General features: G+C 38.0%; 1 protein-coding gene across 2 annotated transcripts in view; it reads right to left on the bottom strand.

Moving 5' to 3' along the window:
• Positions 1-18,579, bottom strand: part of LOC149289588 (F-actin-uncapping protein LRRC16A-like) — a 111,701-nt gene that overhangs the window by 57,208 nt on the left and 35,914 nt on the right. For both annotated transcript variants that reach the window (XM_089490362.1, XM_089490363.1), the window contains exons 3-4: positions 5,854-5,904; positions 2,381-2,440 (exon numbers count right to left, since the gene is read on the bottom strand). In XM_089490362.1, the coding sequence (XP_089346488.1) occupies positions 2,381-2,440; positions 5,854-5,904 (111 nt within the window). The remainder of the gene's footprint in view (positions 1-2,380; positions 2,441-5,853; positions 5,905-18,579) is intronic.

The following is an 18,579-nucleotide window of genomic DNA, read 5'->3' as shown; positions in this document are numbered from 1 at the left end:
GGACTGCTGGGAGGTATGTTTGGCTTAATATAAAAAAATACGTTATGAGCAATTGCAGTTTCTTTTTTTCCTAAAGCAGAACCTTACACTACACACTTACACTAGCAGGTTAAATGATTCATTATTAATAATAATGCGGTGTGTCTAATGGTTTCAGGTACATACACAATATGGTGTTATCATTTGGTGGCCTTACAAACAAGTGCACAGATTCAATGTGTTATACCTAAACAAGTTTTTATCTTTACAGGCATCATGTATGTCTGTGATGAGGACTTTTTATGGACACTGCTGTTCACTCACATTATCAAAAATGAATCTTTAGGTCTCCTACTAGTAGCATACATACCGGTAGGTATTCTGCTTCATCAGCAGCCAATGTCAAACCATTCTTCGAAATAGATTTTTTAACTACACAATCTGTAATTAGGCTTGTGTTATGGATATATTAAAACAGAAGCGGTATGCCACCGCAGCAGCTTTATTTAAATAAATAATAATTTAAAAAAACGTGCCCATGCCAGCAATTTTTAAGAAAGCTTGGCATGTTAAAATTGTGTTGGGCATATGAATTATAAGATTTTGTTCTATATGTACCATATGTATACAATTAGTAACCGTATTGCTGTTTTGGATTGGTTTGGTTTTTTTCCTTCTTAAGGAAATATTCCACAATTCACTGGCGCTAAAGTTAGACTATATGTTGCACGTTTTATTTTAGTTACCATACATAAAAGGAAAAAGACGGCTGAATGAATGAAACTATAAAGGCTGAGTGTCAGCAAGGCATGAAAAGTGTGGGGTATAGGGTGGAAGGGGAAAAAATGGAAAGGAGGAAAGAGATAAGAGAGCTGGAAGGGTGAGGAGAAGGAGGTGGGATGAGGCGTGCTTTGTGTGGAGGCACACAGAGAAATTAAATGAACGGAAAAAGGCGACGTACGGAATAAAAAGCAAAAAACAAAGGGTGATGAAAGAAGACGGACAACACAGATACGAAGAATGATCATTAAGACACTGATAAATAGCACAATGTGAATGGTAAAAGAAAAAAAATGAAAATTGCATCCAAAATAATAGCCTATTCTAGTATTTTGTTCTAATTATGTATATATTGCTCAACATATTAAAAGAGTCTACTTTTTAAGCATAGTGACATGAGAAATTTAAACTAATACCTTAACAATGATATTGTACAGTGTGAAACCATTGACAGACAGCGCATAGAGAATGGCATTATTTCTCGAGACACTTTCACACGCTTCACGTCAGAATACACATCACACCGAACGTTACAAAGGATCCTGCCTGCTAAGCTCATTTCAAACCATTCCAATTATAAATAATTACCCATTTTTCTCCACTGTATGCTGTCACTCTATTTGAGGAAAAGTCACACCAAACCACTTTCCATTTAGTTTTGTTTTTTACTTTAAAGTAGAACTGTCACTTTTCCAAAATCCTGCATTTTAATTTTCTATACACTAAATAAAACTATGTAATGGATTTTATACATCAACAAAAGCAAGTCACATGTCAAAACAAAAAACACTTTATATGTATACCATGGGAACATGTATCATAGCCTGCTGTTTTGGGGATCTACAGGATTATTCCTCCTCATTAATTTATACCTGACAGATTGTTGTTGATTGGTTCAAGCAGCCCTGTAAAAGGTTATTGATGAGATTATTAGATAGTTACATAGTTCGTAAGGTTGAAAAAAGGCCTAAAGCCCATCAAGTTCAACCCTTCTACCTAACCTTCCTATTCTTGATCCAAAAGAAGGCAAAAAACCCTAATTAAGCTACTTCGAATTCTGCCATCAGGGGGAAAAAAAATCCTTCTTGACTCCAAGAGGCAATCGGATTTCTACTTGGATCAAGAAGCTTTTAAATATTAATGTTATTCTATTTATATCCCTGTATGCCATGCCTTTCTAAGAAAATATCGAGGCCCCTTTTGAAGGCATCTAATGTATTGGATAACACCACCTCCCTTGGACGTGAATTCCATACCTTTATTGTCCTCACTGTAAAGAATCCCTTCCTTTGTTGTCTATAAAACCTGCGCTCTTCCAGTCTCAGACGGTGACCTCTTGTTCTTTGTACATTTCTGCTAATGAACAGGTCACTGACGGGCTCGTTATATTGGCCCTGCATATATTTATATAACGTTAGTATATCCCCTCTGAGACGCCGTTTTTCTAGCGTATATAATTTTAACTTTTTTAATACATGTCCTTCCACGGGCCGCTGTCAATCTCAGCATGTCTAAGGTAAACATATATATCTCCAAACCAATCAGAAAACGGACAAGATATAGATATTTTCATTATCAAAAATCATTAATCATGTGACGGAACCTCTATAAGGATACTCACATGGCCTGGTTTACTGCAGTTCATCCCTTGAATTTCCAAATAACTGAATGTTAGTTCGAGCTGTTATAAAAAAAAACAAAACTATAATAAAATACACTTGTATTCAAAATTTACATTGTTGTAAATAATTTGCTACAGTAAACAAAACATTTAGTATTGTGCACAATTTACAAATTCATCTTAATCATCTCCACCTGCTGTGTGTGTAGAAGAGTCGCTTAAACCAGACGCAAAACACAATGAATCATTTAATTTGCCACATAGATTTATGAAAGAGGCGTTAAAAGCCCAACACAGGACCATTTCTTGAAAAGGTCTTTGTTAGAATCTGGCAGAAAAGAATTATGAATAAATTGGGTTTTACACTTAATCCATTAATTTCCTGCAATTCATTTTACTTTCGAGTATTGAAAAGGAAGTGAGAGCAGTGGAGATGGCGACGAGACGGCAACGTGAATGGGGATAAAATCTAGCGTATTTTGATGCATTGGTATTTTTTGTTGGTATCACTTAATTGTCATGTGAACCAAAGGGGAAATAATAAAATGTGAGGTGTAGCATACTAAGATTACTAAAAATGTCCAATGAAACTTACTGTATTGATGTGGAGGCACATATTTATTTAACAATTTGATATAAACCTAGGAAATGGAAAAGTGGTATATATTACATGCTTGGTTTAACACTTTGTGAGCACTTACCAGTGATCAAATACTCTGATCAAAGTAATTCTGTCATGCTATAGTTCTTAGTCAGGAGAAGGTGAGGAGAAGGGAAAGAAGTTCAATTGTTTGGCTTTGTGTTGGACTTCCATCTAACTATAACCCAATCCCAAATAGGTCCTTTATATTCAATAACCTTTTACATGCGCAGGTACTTTTAATATACAGTGTATTTCATACATAAGACCTGCTGTATCATACATCCATCACTGCCAAGACTTTTGGAAATGTAGCGCTCACTGGGATCACTGAACCTTATAGGGGGTTTCAATAAAATCCTCCCGTCTAAAAAGGCCCATGGTCATAAGACATAAAACTTTATATTTTCGATAAAAGTAAATAATGTAAAATGGTTCAAGGAGCAGCCAAGAATTGTACAAGTTCCTTTTTCTTCCCTCAGACTATCCATATGAAAAAGAATACAAAATCACTTTACATAAACAGTACATTTATATGATGGATTTGGCTTTAGCGAGGGCTCTACAGAGAAGACATGAGAGAAGATTTATCATTCCCGTCACGCCTCTGCTTCTGCAGCTTTTCTGCAATTTATTCACACAGCGGAGCTAAATATGGACATTTGCCAGGATTATGATGAGCATGCAGATATAATCATTCACTCTCCGCGCAGTCAAAACTTTCCAAATAATGAACAATGACAGTGGGAAGGTGCAAGCATTGATCATGTAATATACTATTTTGTTCACATGGTAAGCTGTAAACTGCAAAAAAAAAATCTATATTGCAATCACTACTGGGGAGGAGAAAGTTTGCTTTTCAAAACCCACACTATCTAAAGTAGCTAAAGTCAAACTGATTTGTGAATGTGAAAACCATACATGATACCCTACTGCTGGCCAGATTTTCAAACACATTTAACTATAAAACATATCATAAACATCAGCAAAAGGAAGGAAAGGAAAACGTTCAAGTAGTTTCAAAGGAGAATGGCTGGCTTCATCAAAAATGATGCCGTATTTTGCACCAAGCGCGTTCTTATTATTCTTTTTGTATGCACCACTGGGAAGACCTATATGTTGGAACTACTGAACTGAGATCCAATTAAAGGGATATTAGTGGAAATACACACAATATCGGACGGGCGGCCAATGGTTGCACACACTTCTAAGATGGAACCACAGTCAATGAGTTGTACAAAATTTCCAGTGTGCAGCATTTTCCTTCCCATCCTGGAATACTTGGTAGGCTATCACAGCTTTACCAGCCAGGGAAAATGTTATTAATTTTTAGAGTAAGATGCTCATAACATGGAATTGACAAAACAAAAAAAGCATTAGAAATACACACACCATTAACGTTTAAAAGATCGAGGCCAGACGTTAACTAATTTCAGTAAAAAGGCTGGTCAGCTTCGTGCAAATGAATTACACTCTGACAAGGTCCATTATTATTTTGACAAATAAGAGGGATGATATCTTCTACTGACTGAAGAGGCCTCGGTTTCACCAGGTTCACATCCAATATCTTAATGAAGTTATTAATTGCCATTGTTCCGCTTTTATTCTGTGCCAGACAATGCGATTTAAAGGGAGCTCCCTCCGAGCACAATCATTGCTGCACTCATATGAACAAAAGATATATACCAGACTTATGTATTTCATCCACTGGTAATGAAATTGACTATCATGAAAATGCTCACAAACCGGAGGCTGAAATACAGAAACTATTTTCAAGTAGGGTTTCATCACATCATAGTACTTATGTCCTTGTATTTGGGCCCTCCAGTGTGCCCCCTAAACAATCAATACACATCAAAGTACTTGAATAGTAAAGAAAAAAGTACTTGCTTTAGGTAAAAAGCTGCAAACTGTATATCCCACCCCCTCCTTAGACCCCCGCGCAGAGGGTTCTCCAAGCCCCAGCTGGAGTTAACTGGCAGTAAATGTATCACGAACAAGTATCTCCATCTCCCGCATGGAACTGGCTGGGGGCTGGGCAAAGCGCCAAACAAATTTGGGGTCATGCTGCAGAATGCTCTCACGCATTTCGAAGAGGGACACCATGACAATTTAAGGGGACCGCTGATTGACTGGAGTGTCTCTTTAATACCTACCAACCCCAACTCATTTTCACTACATTTTGACTTTGTTCCTGCATATCCATCTACCTACAGCTGTACACTCAATGGCATTAATGTGTGCGTCCTCCTGGTGCATGAAAATATTCTCCATTTAGCAGGATCTAAAGAGTCTAAACCACAAGTGACAACTACTTTTGTCATCAAGTCACAATGTGTCCAGCCATACTGTAGGCATTTTAATTGGTTCCGAAATGGATATTTCAGACACATCACTAACTTACGAATAACTTATTATCAGCTTCTCTAGCCTGTCTATGCTTGGCAGATCTATTTAAGTGTTTTTTTCCCCCCAACATATTCTTTTCTGTGAAGGAGACGCTAATTACCACATTAAAAATACAGAATTAAAGCTCAAATGTGTAGATACTCTGCCTAAAATACCTAAAGCCATTTTGGTGTGCATCACAAACATGACTTAAATTTGTAGTACATGTCAACTTCTGTTGCATCCATGATCACCGCCATCATCAGTGTCCTCTATAACCAACATACATATCATCACACCAAGGTTTGCAAAGTAATTTCAAAACATGTGTGTTTCTAGATTCCGAAAATTGTGTCAATCTCTCATTTAGATTGCTGAAGCAATTTAGAACACAAAAACAAGGTAAACTAGCATGGAAAGCACAGGCAGTAGAGACAGGGCTTACCTTGGTTGGTAATCGAGCTGTCAAGATGAAGGCTCGGCATGATGCAAGGACCTAAGGAGTAAAGTGAACAAGAATTAAAAATCACTATTATAAACAAATACATTATGCAAACTTTCACCAACTACTTGGCCTGTACTTCGTGCTGAATGATATGGTATGATAACAATCCCACCTCCCAGAGATGTATACGGGGACAATACGAGTCTCTCTCTCTGATAACCCGTTCATTAACAGGACTATGCAAAAAACAAAAGGTCATCCATTCAGACTTGAAAGGAAGGTTCACTTAACGCTGCAAAAAAGGGTTCTCCATAGGAAGAATAACAAAGTGGAATTCACTACCTGCAGAGACTGCGCTAGCAAATTCGATAGAAGATGTTTGAAGCAATTTCCAACTGTGTCTCAAAAAGATTTAATCAGGGTTTTTTTCCTTCTTTTGAATCGACAGCAAGGTTGAACTTGATAGACTTGGGTCTTTTTTCAACCTAAATTACTGTGTATCATGTAATCATGCCCAATGCTCGATGAATCCAAGAATCCCAACATAGAACATAATCTTGCTACCCCTTTGATGAAGCTACGTGATCTGACATGGCCTTGGAACGTTGGATAAAATTATGGCCAGTGAAATGCATTAGCATGAGCTTTCCATATGGCTGACAGCATACTGTATGTCAGACTGTGCTACAGTGTATGGACTCCATAGCAGGCAGGTTTGAAATGGCTCCACCAAAAGGTCTATAGATTCAACCAACACTTAATTTCAGTCACTAATGTCACTAAGGGGCAGATTACTGTTACTTGGGCCCTTGGCAGAATTTACCGTACAGGTACAGCTCATGCCCCTTTCACTGATGTCATCACAAAAAGTTATCAGTGTGCTGGGAGCAAAGCTTTAAACAGGTTGATCAGAGGCTGTATTTTATGAGAAGACCTCACAGAAGAGACAACTGTGCTGTGTGCATGCTAAAAGAGGTCTGGTCACTCTGGTGCTGGCAGGCTCCACTATTACCCTACATCAGAGAGGGGTCAGGGCAACAACCTTTCCATTTCTGTCCGATCTCACCCCTGCAAGCATCCCATATAGTTTATTACCGTTTCCACATTAAGAAAATGATGAAGGCACTTAAAAAAATAAATATATGTTTTATACCATGGAGTCTGCATTAAAGAGCACTATAGTCTTTTTTTAATCCAACAAACTAGTCTATGTAGGCTCCTGATTTAAAATTAAAAAGTCATTTTATTATTGGATTTTATATTACAAATGTAAATTAGTTCATTGGTTCTCCAACAGCCTATACACAAGCATTTAAAAAAGCATAACTTCCTACATTATATCCCTCTATTCTAAATTTGTCCAAAGTATTATTTTCTATCCCTACAAAGGCAGCAAGAACAAATCACCTGCTACCAATTATCAGTAACTTCTGAAAAACATAACCTAGTGGAGCGGAATAAACATTGAATTGGGGGGTGGTGTACTCATACAAATACCGTATTTGCTCGATTATAAGACGACCCCCCAAAATCTGAATATTAATTTATGAAAAAAAGAAAAAGCCTGAATATAAAGACGACCGTATAGGAAAAAAGTTTTACCAGTAAATGTTAATTCATGTAAACTATGCGAACAATTTTTTTTAAAATAAAAGCTATGATTGAGAAAAATATTTTGTTTTTATTTCCTTTTTTTCAACCTGCCACTCTGCCCCAGAAAGGCCTTATACCCCATATATGCCACTGTGCCCCATGATATGCCTTTTAACCCTCTAAATGCCACTATACCCCATGATATGCCTTTTGACCCCCTATGTGCCTCCAGAATTGCCTTATACCCCTATATGCCACTCTGGCATTTAGGAGGTTAAAAGGCATATTATGGGGCAGAGTGGCATATAGGGAGGTATAAAGCATTTCAGGAGGCAGAGTGGCGTATAGAGGGTTAAAAGGCATTTCTGGAGGCAGAGTGGCATTAAGGGGGTTAAAAGGCATTTCACAGAGCACGCTGCCTCCAGAAATGCCTTATGCCCCCCATTTAACACTCCCTCCCCCTCCCTCCTCCAAACTTACCGCTGCTTCTGAGTCCCCGGTGCTTAGTCCGGGTAGCGTGTAGAGCTCTACGCGATTCACGTACACAACTTCCGGTGCAGCGGGAACTCAGAAGCACCGGTATATCACTTATTTTAATCTGTATATACAAGTACACAGGACTACTAATTGTATAGAAAGGTTAAAGAGACGGCCATTTTGTTTTGCATGATAATCCTACATTTCACTTTCTGATCAAAGTGCAGCTCTGCATTACGTAAAATGTATAAACTGTATATTAGCAGTTATACATCCCACACATTATGGGGCTACACTTTACCTGCACTAGTGATCAGCATTTGAAACGTATACCGCTCCCTCAAAAAGGGTTATTGCAGCCCTATTGAGACTATTTGGGCATCATTTTCTACAAGTCTGGTTTCCATGTTATGCTCAAGCTGAGAAACAATGATGCTATAAAACCACAGCAACAACATTAATATATTAAATATACAATTCTTTCTCCTAAAACAATGTAATATTTTATTCCTACCAAAGGAACACACACAAACTATTTCTTCAGCCCCAAAGATAAATAAAGTACCGTATTGGCTCGGATATAGGCCGCACCCTAAAAGTTTGGTGCTTTTTTAAAGAAAGTTTTTTAATAGACATTCTGCCACTCTGTCCCCCCCCCCCGCCGAGATATGTGCCACTCCCCCCCCCGCGATATGCTGCCACTGTCCTCCTCCCCCCCTAAAATACGCTGCCACTGTCCTCCTCCTCCTCCCTCCGAGATATGCTGCCACTGTCCTCCTCCTCCTCCTCCTCCCCCCGAGATATGCTGCCACTCTGCCCCCCCCCCCGACTTACCAGAGCAGACTCCCGCCGGCCCCGCAAGACACCCGGGAGTCTGCCCTGGTAAGTCTTGGGGGCAGAGGTAAAACGCATCGTGCGGACGTTCACCGGCTGTGGCGATGCGCGTAAACAACCTCCGCTGCCGGCACGTCTGCACGATGTGCTTTAACAATCTCCCTTGCCGGGACTCGCCCCGTGGGAAGTGCTGGCAGGGGAGGCTGTCTGAGCGTATCAGAGAGTAGGATGCAGGACCCCTGCACCGCTGCGGGGGATCTGTATCCTAACCCTGCTGCCTGCCCGGCGCCCGGAACTGCATGTCCCGGGCGTCGGGCGCTAGACCCCGAATATAGGCCGCACCCCCTCTTTAAAGACTTAAAGTGGGGGGGGGGGGCCGTACTTACTTTTCCCAGAAAAAAATCTCGTTAGCAAACGTAGTGGAAACATTATTATTACGATATTAATTTCAGCCAAGAGACAGAGTCACAGCTAATTTTTAAGCCAAAACTTTAAAAAGAAAAATCCTTAAAGTGGAAAATTGCAACAGAGTCCTGCTACGTCTGCTGGAACAGTTCGCTCAGCAACATGTCTACTCCAATAATGATCAGCTTGTCGACTTCATTACACCTACTCTGTCGTTTCTAGAGGTTTTCTGTCGCCATCTGCAATGTGTCAACTCTCGGGCCACATCATAATTCACCCGCTTTTGTGGATTCCTCCGTCAGGAATGATGTGATAATCCTACCCACAGAGTAGTATCTTATGAGTGATTGCACCAGCTAAATACTAATAATAATAATTTCCAAATTCTTATAGTGTTTTCCTCCTTGTAAGGCTCAAAGCACTTTACTAATATACAAACAGACATTAAAAAATTAAGGGTTTCTGATGGTCAGATGGGCTGACTGAATGCCTTATTATTATTATCTTTTATTTATATAGCGCCAAAAATGTACGCAGTGCTTCTTACAATACATATATTCAAGGGGTCTGACAAGACAAGAACTGACAGATTAAGACAAACCGATACATTAGGTGGAGAGAGCCCTGCTCCCATCTTACAATGTTAAGATTAAAGAATGAAACACACATGATGAATGAATCATTCTGCTCGCTCCCGATTCTAATATTATTTCTGTATGTTTATCATTTGCGGTTTTATATGTACGCCTTTAGTGTTCTTCTGTGCTGTACTGAGTGGAATTGGTCATGTATTTTTTTGTGTATTATTATTTTGTATGTATGTTTGTTGTTATTTGTGAAAACCCAAAAAATTTCAAGTGATAAAAAAAAATAATGAACCACACAAGTTTGTCCCTCATAAATAAATAATGGGTAATGCTAAATTGTGATCCACAAAAAAAAAAGAAAAAAGAAAAAAAAGATACAGTATCAAAAATAAAAATATGAAAAAATAAAAAATTGGATTTTCAGTAAATTATTATATTATATCAATCACTGCAACTATACTATGACACCTGGGTAAGAAAATATTAGAGTAAAATCAAATGTGTACAGGCTATAAAAACTGTATGTCTAGCCAGGTATGAAGTTGTAAAATGATTTTAGGTTTTCAATTTTGCATTCATTTATTCTTTATATTTCAGATAGAACGTAGATGTAGTTTTTCTCCCTAAAAAATATTCAGAAACCAGCAGTAAGCTATTCAATCTCTATGAAAGAAAGGGCGTGTTGTCCAGAAAATTTACCATGCTACCTTTCAAGTTGGGACTGTAGCAAACACATGGGCCATTTGTGCCATACACAAACATATTTTAGGATATTGGCGGGTTAGGGTTCAGCAGATATCTTTGCCCTTGGCATACTGTGGGGAAACAAATGGCCATTCATGGGTAAAAACAAATTAATGAGAAACAAAGACAATTGAGAAGGGAAGCAAAGAATGGGGTATGGGTCGAGATAAAAGATGCTGGTGTCTGGAAATGAAACTTTTTGCAGAGACCCAGCTCTTACCAGTAAGCTCTGGAGCCTTAAGGTGCAAATACACTGTGGATTACATACCCCTCAATGTACTATATCAGGTGTCTAAATGGGGATGCCTGTGTTGGCAGGGGTGTGACGAGAGGTGGGAGTTGTTACCAACCCAGAAGGGGCCACCCATCTGCCTTAACTGAATAACCAGCCTGCAACATTACAGTCGCTAAGAGGCTAGTGAGCAACAGTCCATGGATTTTTCAGCTCCCTGAGAAGGACAGGGGAGATCTGAGGATCTCACCACCTGACCCATGCTTCCTACTGCCCACAAAAGCAGAACAGTGCCACGATAATCAAGACTGTCTCACAACAAACGGGACTTACTGTTGGGAAGTGTGGGATTACCTAGAAATGGCAAGTCTAATAGAAGTCCTAAGGTATTAACTAAGTTTTCACAAAATTTGAAGTATTCTGTAATCACAGAACTATAATCAAAACGGGCTGGGCTACGGAGGATTTCTCCAGAGACACAGCTTCTTTCTGCTGATTCTCCTTTAGTTCTTTATAAGAGAACTGCTAGATAAAGCCTACATTTTTGACACTGGGACAGAGCAATCTATTACGTGTTGTATAGCAGACCAAACTTATCTTACTGCCCTTTGGATTTTTGACAAATCATCATTACTTCTGTTTTTAAAACCATTCAAGTATGGTTATGTCTGGGGCATAAACAAAGTAAAAAATGCAAAGGCATTGTACCAGCTACTTTATTGAATTTAATCCAACACTAGAAACTTTACTCCTAGTGGCAGGGAATACTCAAACAATTCTTTTTTTCAGGGAATTCTTGAGTGTCATGTGACAGAAAAGCAAGCAATTATAGGTTGCTGGCACAAAAAAAAAATCTGTATCTATGATGTTGTTTTATGATTAAGCCTTTAGAGGAAAGAACAAAATGCTGTATCTGCTATCAGAGCAGTGTTTACTTTTGGGTCTACCCTAGGCCTAAGTCAGGGCAGCGCCACTCGCTGGACCACCTCTGCTGCTGTCCTTACTGCTCAGGGCTGGTATATGATGTCATATCCCGGCGCTCTGTCTTTGAAGGACAAGTGGCACTGGGTGGAAGGGAGCTATGGAGGCTCAGATGAGGATCTATAGCGTTAATAGGCCAGTTGGGGAGATTAGTGATCTCCCTTTTAACCGGCCCATGCAGTGGTGGCACTACAGGGAGCCTGATTGTCCCTGTAGGCCAACTGGCTCCCTGTTGTGTGGCAGAAGGCTACCTTATGTTCACAAGTGTATGAACAAACAATTATGCTTTAGAAGGCATAGGTAAGCTTCTCTATACCTGTGTAACGTGGCCAAGCAGCACCGTTCCCTGAAAGAAGACTAATAAGGCTTATAATAATATAAACACAGTCTACACACAGACAATCTCAAAATCTATAGACAACATCCACTTCAAAATTAATCACAAAAACATTCAAACATGATGACGAGACTACAATGTACACAGCCACGCGAATGGTAACGCAAGAGCATTAAAACACATTACGGCTGTAATATACCCACTTATCTTAGTCCGTGGTGATGATATCATGCAACTGAAAGAGCATGCATAAGATAAGTGTTTCTTTCCTCATAGTGGCAAGGAACAAAGCTTCCATGAAGATATATTCTGACACATTAGATGAAAATTATAATCTAATGTACAACTACGGGAAACTGACTACAATACATTACTTAAATGGCAAATGCACTAGGGATTGCACATGTATACACAGAAACCTGCAGAGGCTCCAGCTTTCATATATTTTACTGTTGTGAAATATATGAAAGCTGGAGCCTCTGCAGCTTTCATATATTTTACTGTTGTGAAATATTTGTCTGCTGCCCAGAGGGTCCTGATTCAAGAAATGCATCAGTCCCCTATGCTTATCTCTTTAACCATTTACTGAAACAAAACATAAAAGTGCAACCATAACATTGAAGTCTATACAATGTGTTAGTGAATACAAGTTGGCAAAAATGTAGATTTGAAGTTACAAACTTGCACAGGTTGGACAAAAGTGCAAAATTCATTAAGGCCAACTCACATTCACAACCGTAAAAAAAATAAATGAAAATCACTCCTCTTACATACACTCGACTGAAACATGTAAGCTTGTTGATTCATTAACCTGCATGGAATACTGAGTAATACATTAGTGGGGAGGAATAATCATGGCGAGACGGACGCTCACATAGTATACAATAATACCTTTACACAGGTAACGCTCTTATGCATCTCACTTTTTCCTTTTTTCTTGGAATTGTTTCAGCCAGTCGTTCCACATGGTCCCCTGCATTTATATCCATAATTACAGTGATTGACATGACGACGAGCCCTTATGACTCCAAGGCCTTTTTTTCCCCTTTAAAACCCAGGGAATAAATGTAGTGGAAATGTTCAGTCTTGCATACAATCATATGAGAATGAGGTCACAGATCTGGGCATGTGAGTCAAGACAAGTCTAGGTAGACAAATCTGTACTGTTTTGTTGAGGGGCTAGAAGATTTAAAAAAAAACTTGAATTGTATCCGGTAGTATATTACTTGATTTGTTGTATAAAAAAACATGCAAAAAAAATTAATAACTGAACATGTAATGTACCTTTAACGTAGATCAATGAGAACAGTCACTAAGGCACTGTTTATAAGTATATAAATATAATTTAAATATAAATTCATGACGGTCCAGGGATGGAGGCCATATGAGCCATGATCTGTTTGCGTTATTAACAATTCCAACAATAGGCGATACTATTCATTAACCTAAGTTAATTAATGATATGCTTTGGCCTTCTCTGTTCACACAGCTTTCAAAACCAAATTCCTTGTACCGTTAAAAGCTCAAACCTCTCCCAAAAATAATTCTTTACACACGTAAGATTTTGTCTTATTCATAGTTCTTGCAGGAACGCTTGTGATGTTGCTCAAAAGTTATGACTTATAAGCTTACCATACAAACAAAAAAAGAAACTATCCCCCATATGGTAATGCTTTTGCTAGGATCTGCTTTTCCATTGAAATCAATGCTGTCTGCACCAGTGGGGTGGTCTCATTTGACCCCCCTGGATCTCTCACGCAAGCCTGCACTGGAGTTGAGTTGTTTTGAGTATAGATCTCTACACCTATACTAAACAAATAAATACATTTCTATAATTAGCGGTTTTTGGATAAGTAGTGTTATGACATCATAATACAGTTTATGTCCTTGGAATTAGTGAAGATGCAGAAAGAATATTAATTTAATAAGGACTGTGGGCATTAGGAGTTTGGGTAAGCAAATTATGTAAGTGGACGGTACTTGTCGATCTAAGAGATTTTTTTTCTCTATTTAAAATGTATTATTTGTCTTAGGCAAAACAAACTTATCGGTAGCAAAACATAGCAGAAAATAATATGTTCTTAATTTAAGAAAACATATATATATCTTACTCGTTCCCGACACCTTCGGTAATTAAATGGGATGATCACTGAGGCCAAGTTTTTTTTCCCTAATTTCATTCAGAAGGAGGTTTAAATTGGAATAACAAAACACAAATATCAGACAGAGGACACAAATCTTATCAAATTTAACACGAAGAAAAACAACCGTCAGCAAACTGGTGAATAATAAAAAAAATAATTAATAATAATAATAATTATACCCTACTGGAAAAAGGAACCTTTTACAATAAAATGTGCAGTCAAATTGTGTAATGATATACGTTTCTAGGTTAGGAAACCTCACAATTCTATAGGGGTGTGTTGGGCTTTATATCGAAATCCAGATTCTAACCAGGCATAATTTATTCATGTAACTCTGCTTTTGTTCCCGTCACTTGTCCCTTAGAAAGCGGTGCTTGGCAATAACAAGTCTAATTAGTATCTAGAGGACTTTCAAAATAAAAGCTACAGCGAGAGACCACGGATCTGTAGCCCAGGCTCTGCTAGATTTGCAAAATAAAATCCAAAAAAGAAAATTAGCATTTTACATGATCTTGGTGACAGTGCTCTAGTCTCTAAGGCTGAATGCTCGTATCTCTGTTTGCTTTGAATGGCATTTACTAGTGTTAGCCGACTCGAGTATAACAAAGATCCCATTGTTGTCTAGGTCTAGCTTTATGTAAATTCATTGATTGCATTTGGTGCCCTATGTCAGGAAGAGAACATTTCGATCGGTGTTCATACTATAAAAGTCTCGCTACCGAAATTAAACATTTAGGGGTTTGTTTGTTTTTTTACATTTGTTACAGGATTGTTCAGATGAAGCAAGATATTTCTTTGATAGAAAGTGGAAAAAAGGAAAGCTCTATCCTCCTTAAGCTTCGGGAAGTGGATGCTTCCATAACATATTAATATTGCTCAATTAAATTCTAGTTACACAGAGTATGTAAAGGGAATTCCATTGCCATCCACGTGAGCAATTAACAGGACTGAGCAGGCTGTTACAGGTTCAAAAGTCTGGCCTGAAATTTCTGCCTACAAAAAAAAAAATTCTGTGTGGACCTTTGCATATCCTGATTCATAAATTAGCAGTGTAGGAAAATCAAACACATATTACATTACAGTAAATAACAGGACTTGCGTTGCTACATGTCTATACTTCCTTGTGCATTTGTGAACTGCAGGCTACCTTTGTACTGCTGGGATAAATATGTGGATTTCACTCCAGTAGACATTTTTGTAATATATACAGGGTAATTATCTACATATTTTCATCCTCGGATTACAAGGAGCTTTATGGATCATGGCTTACGATCTATATATTTGCATTTGTAGAGACAAGAATATGCCATACTGCTGAATGGGCTACATTGACCCACAATGCACTCTTCGTTTCCCAGGTTTGACCCCGAGTCTTCATGTCACTTTCCTGTTCCTCTGGGCAGGGAAGCGGGAATTGGACACAACCATTTCCTAAGTCAATTTAAATAATATTTGGGGCTGTCCTGGTCCCATCCACTCCCTCAGAAGATGGAGCGCTCAAGTTAGCCTACCCTATAAGGCTCCCATGTACGGCTATAAGAACACTGACCTCTACGTCCCAATGCCACAGAGGTTGCCACCGTCTTAGTCAATACAAATTGTTAGCAGCATACATTTTATTATTTTTATCACAACAATATTATGCTGAGATCATATTGAGAATTTCAATTACATGTAACAGTTTAAAAGGACTCATTGAACACCATACAGGTGCCTGGGGCCGTGAGGAACCTGCATCACTCATCTATTTCAAAAAATGTAGATCTGATTTGACTTTGAGCTGAGGATTTCTTTGATATCTGGTTTTAACCTTTCATTAAAGTTCTTGCCCAATGATGATAGTAACCCCACCCACTGATGCTATTAGCACCTCCCATAGATGTTGGCCCCACCCACCAACATCATTGGCCTCCCCGAAGAGCGAGAGCTCCAAGGAGCTGGAGCTTGGAATTTCCCAGGTATGCTTATAAAGTTGAACACAAACCAGAGCCAGGCAGTCTAACAAGACCCTACCTTAGACCACCCAATAACAGCTGGAAGAAAAAGAAACCACAACTGAATAAGTGAAATAATAAAAATTCAGAATATATATTTAACTGGTTCACTTTATAGTAGTAATAATGTGGTGATGTTATAGCGAGAAATTAAATTACACATAACTGTTTAAAAAGGACTCATTAAACATAATGTACTCCACACCCTACAGGTGCCTGGGGCTGCGAACCTGTATCACTCATCTATTTCAAAAACGTACCTCTAAACTCCTTGGCTGTCTTGTCAAGTAGTAAAATTTGACAAATGTTGGCATGTCTAATTAAAGCAACAAAATGCCGCCTCACCAGTTAGGAAATCTGGTTAAACAAAGTTACTTTCATTGCGGAGTCATATCCTTGAGGCCTACATACAGATAACTTCATATATTTGAATATGTGCTTTGTGATCTTAAGCAGTGCTTAACATACACACGTGAAATGTATGCATATAAACATGCTTTCTGCATGTCTGTAATAACATGATCACATTATATATATACAATTCTATATTTATATAAAAAAGACTTTTGTTGTGCCCAAGGACATCTGTGAAATTCTTTTTTTTTTTTTTCTTTCATATTCTACATTTTACGGGACCTTATGTTGTAATTTTAAGTCAGTGTCATTTTTTTGGGGAATATTTTTTGTTTTAATATGCTTGAGAATTTTAAAACGAAAACATTTATGGCATGATATGCAAGTCCAAAGTTGTATTGAGGCAACAACCTTTCCAACAAGTAAAACAACTTTCCTATAGGTGTGATTCATTTTCTGTGATAGGAACAGAAAGGGTTAGCACGGTTGTAAAAATTTCCTTGAAAAGAGAAAACTTCCTGCTGCATGACTCACACAAAGTGCAAATATTAGATAAGGGTAGGAGAAGTCAGCACACATTGTATATTAAGTAATGTAATAATCTTAGTGACTTTTTCTAAAATCATTATATTAAAATTTGGAACAAATGAAAATAGTGTTTTTGCCAAGATTAAATACACTGCATATCTCAATTTTGCTGATTACATTAGACTAGTTACAATATCTAGGGGCTTTATATGTCTGCAGACCTATAAGAACACAAACCTATAGCATTCCGAAAAACCTAGCTTTGAAGGACATGTTATCTTACCTTATGAATGCTTTTATGTACCATGTATCACATACAGTGATAATGATAAGCAATATATATATATATATATATATATATATATATATATATATATCCACACTTTGCAGTGATTTTCAATGTACGGCATTAACACATCACGTGTGGATGTTATGATGAAACGCCAGCGGCAAGTCTATGTATCCATAGGGTAAATCTATTTTTTTTTTGTTTTTTAATATTAAAACAGAAATTGCATTAGGAAAGGGATCTTGGGGTTGGGAGAAACAAAACTATGAATCAGTGAATTAACTCTGGATTAAGGCTCAGTGGTGAAACAGTAAATTTAGTTTAAAGGAACCGATCCCATATGTGGTTTTGGGAAGGTGTTACATTACATTTAATTTATTTATAAAGCACCAGCATATTCAACAATGGGATGGTAAATAATATTAACATTTAACTTGACAATATACAATTTGACGATGATTTTACAATCTATTGGGACTCGTATGTAATGTATAGACAGCTCTCCTGAAAGCATTTGGGATGTGCATGTCTCATCAGTTTAACATAGGTGGTGGCAGGGTCTTCAACCAGCTTGCAGCTTTCATTACATAAACATAAGAAAGACCTGGATCCCGATGTATTCCTTCCTGACAGGGCTGAATTAACAGACACCATACTGAACATTAAAATGTACTACTCTCAGAATCCTTCACCGGTTATTTATATATAATCAGACCATTACACATAAAGCAGACAAGCACAGCTTCATGGAAAACTAGTGAATTACTGCAAACCGGTTCCCACCCTAAATCTATGTGGTTAAATAAGCAACGAGGCAAAAGGCAGGAATATTTTTTGCTTCTTTTCTCGTTTTCCATTACATTTACTATTCCATTAGAAATGTTAATAAAAACACACCCTCAAAGAAAGTACAGCTATTTCTTCTTTTTATAGAGCGGCAAATATTTATCCTGTTGGGCATTTGAAGATTTAATTGCAGCATATTACGAATAATGAACTTCTTGTACAAGATGAATCGGTGTTGTATGTTTGGTAAGAGGACGCTGCCGCAGAACGGGACACATTTGCAATTGCCGTGTATGTCGACGGAAGGGTAGTAAATAAAAAGAAGAATATGTGTGTCATGACATTTCTATGGCTATTTGCTGAGTAGTCTCATGCATTCCTGCGTAGGAGTTAAAAAGGGAGAATAAATCTGCCGGGAACACAATGTGTCTATACAGAAAA

This window comes from Sceloporus occidentalis, unplaced genomic scaffold (genome assembly GCF_023333645.1).
Source record: "Sceloporus occidentalis isolate IW3139 unplaced genomic scaffold, rSceOcc1.0.p SCAF_44, whole genome shotgun sequence".
Lineage (NCBI taxonomy): Eukaryota > Metazoa > Chordata > Lepidosauria > Squamata > Phrynosomatidae > Sceloporus > Sceloporus occidentalis.
Note: the sequence above shows the minus strand (reverse complement) of the source record. Positions and strands in the feature narration are given on the sequence as shown.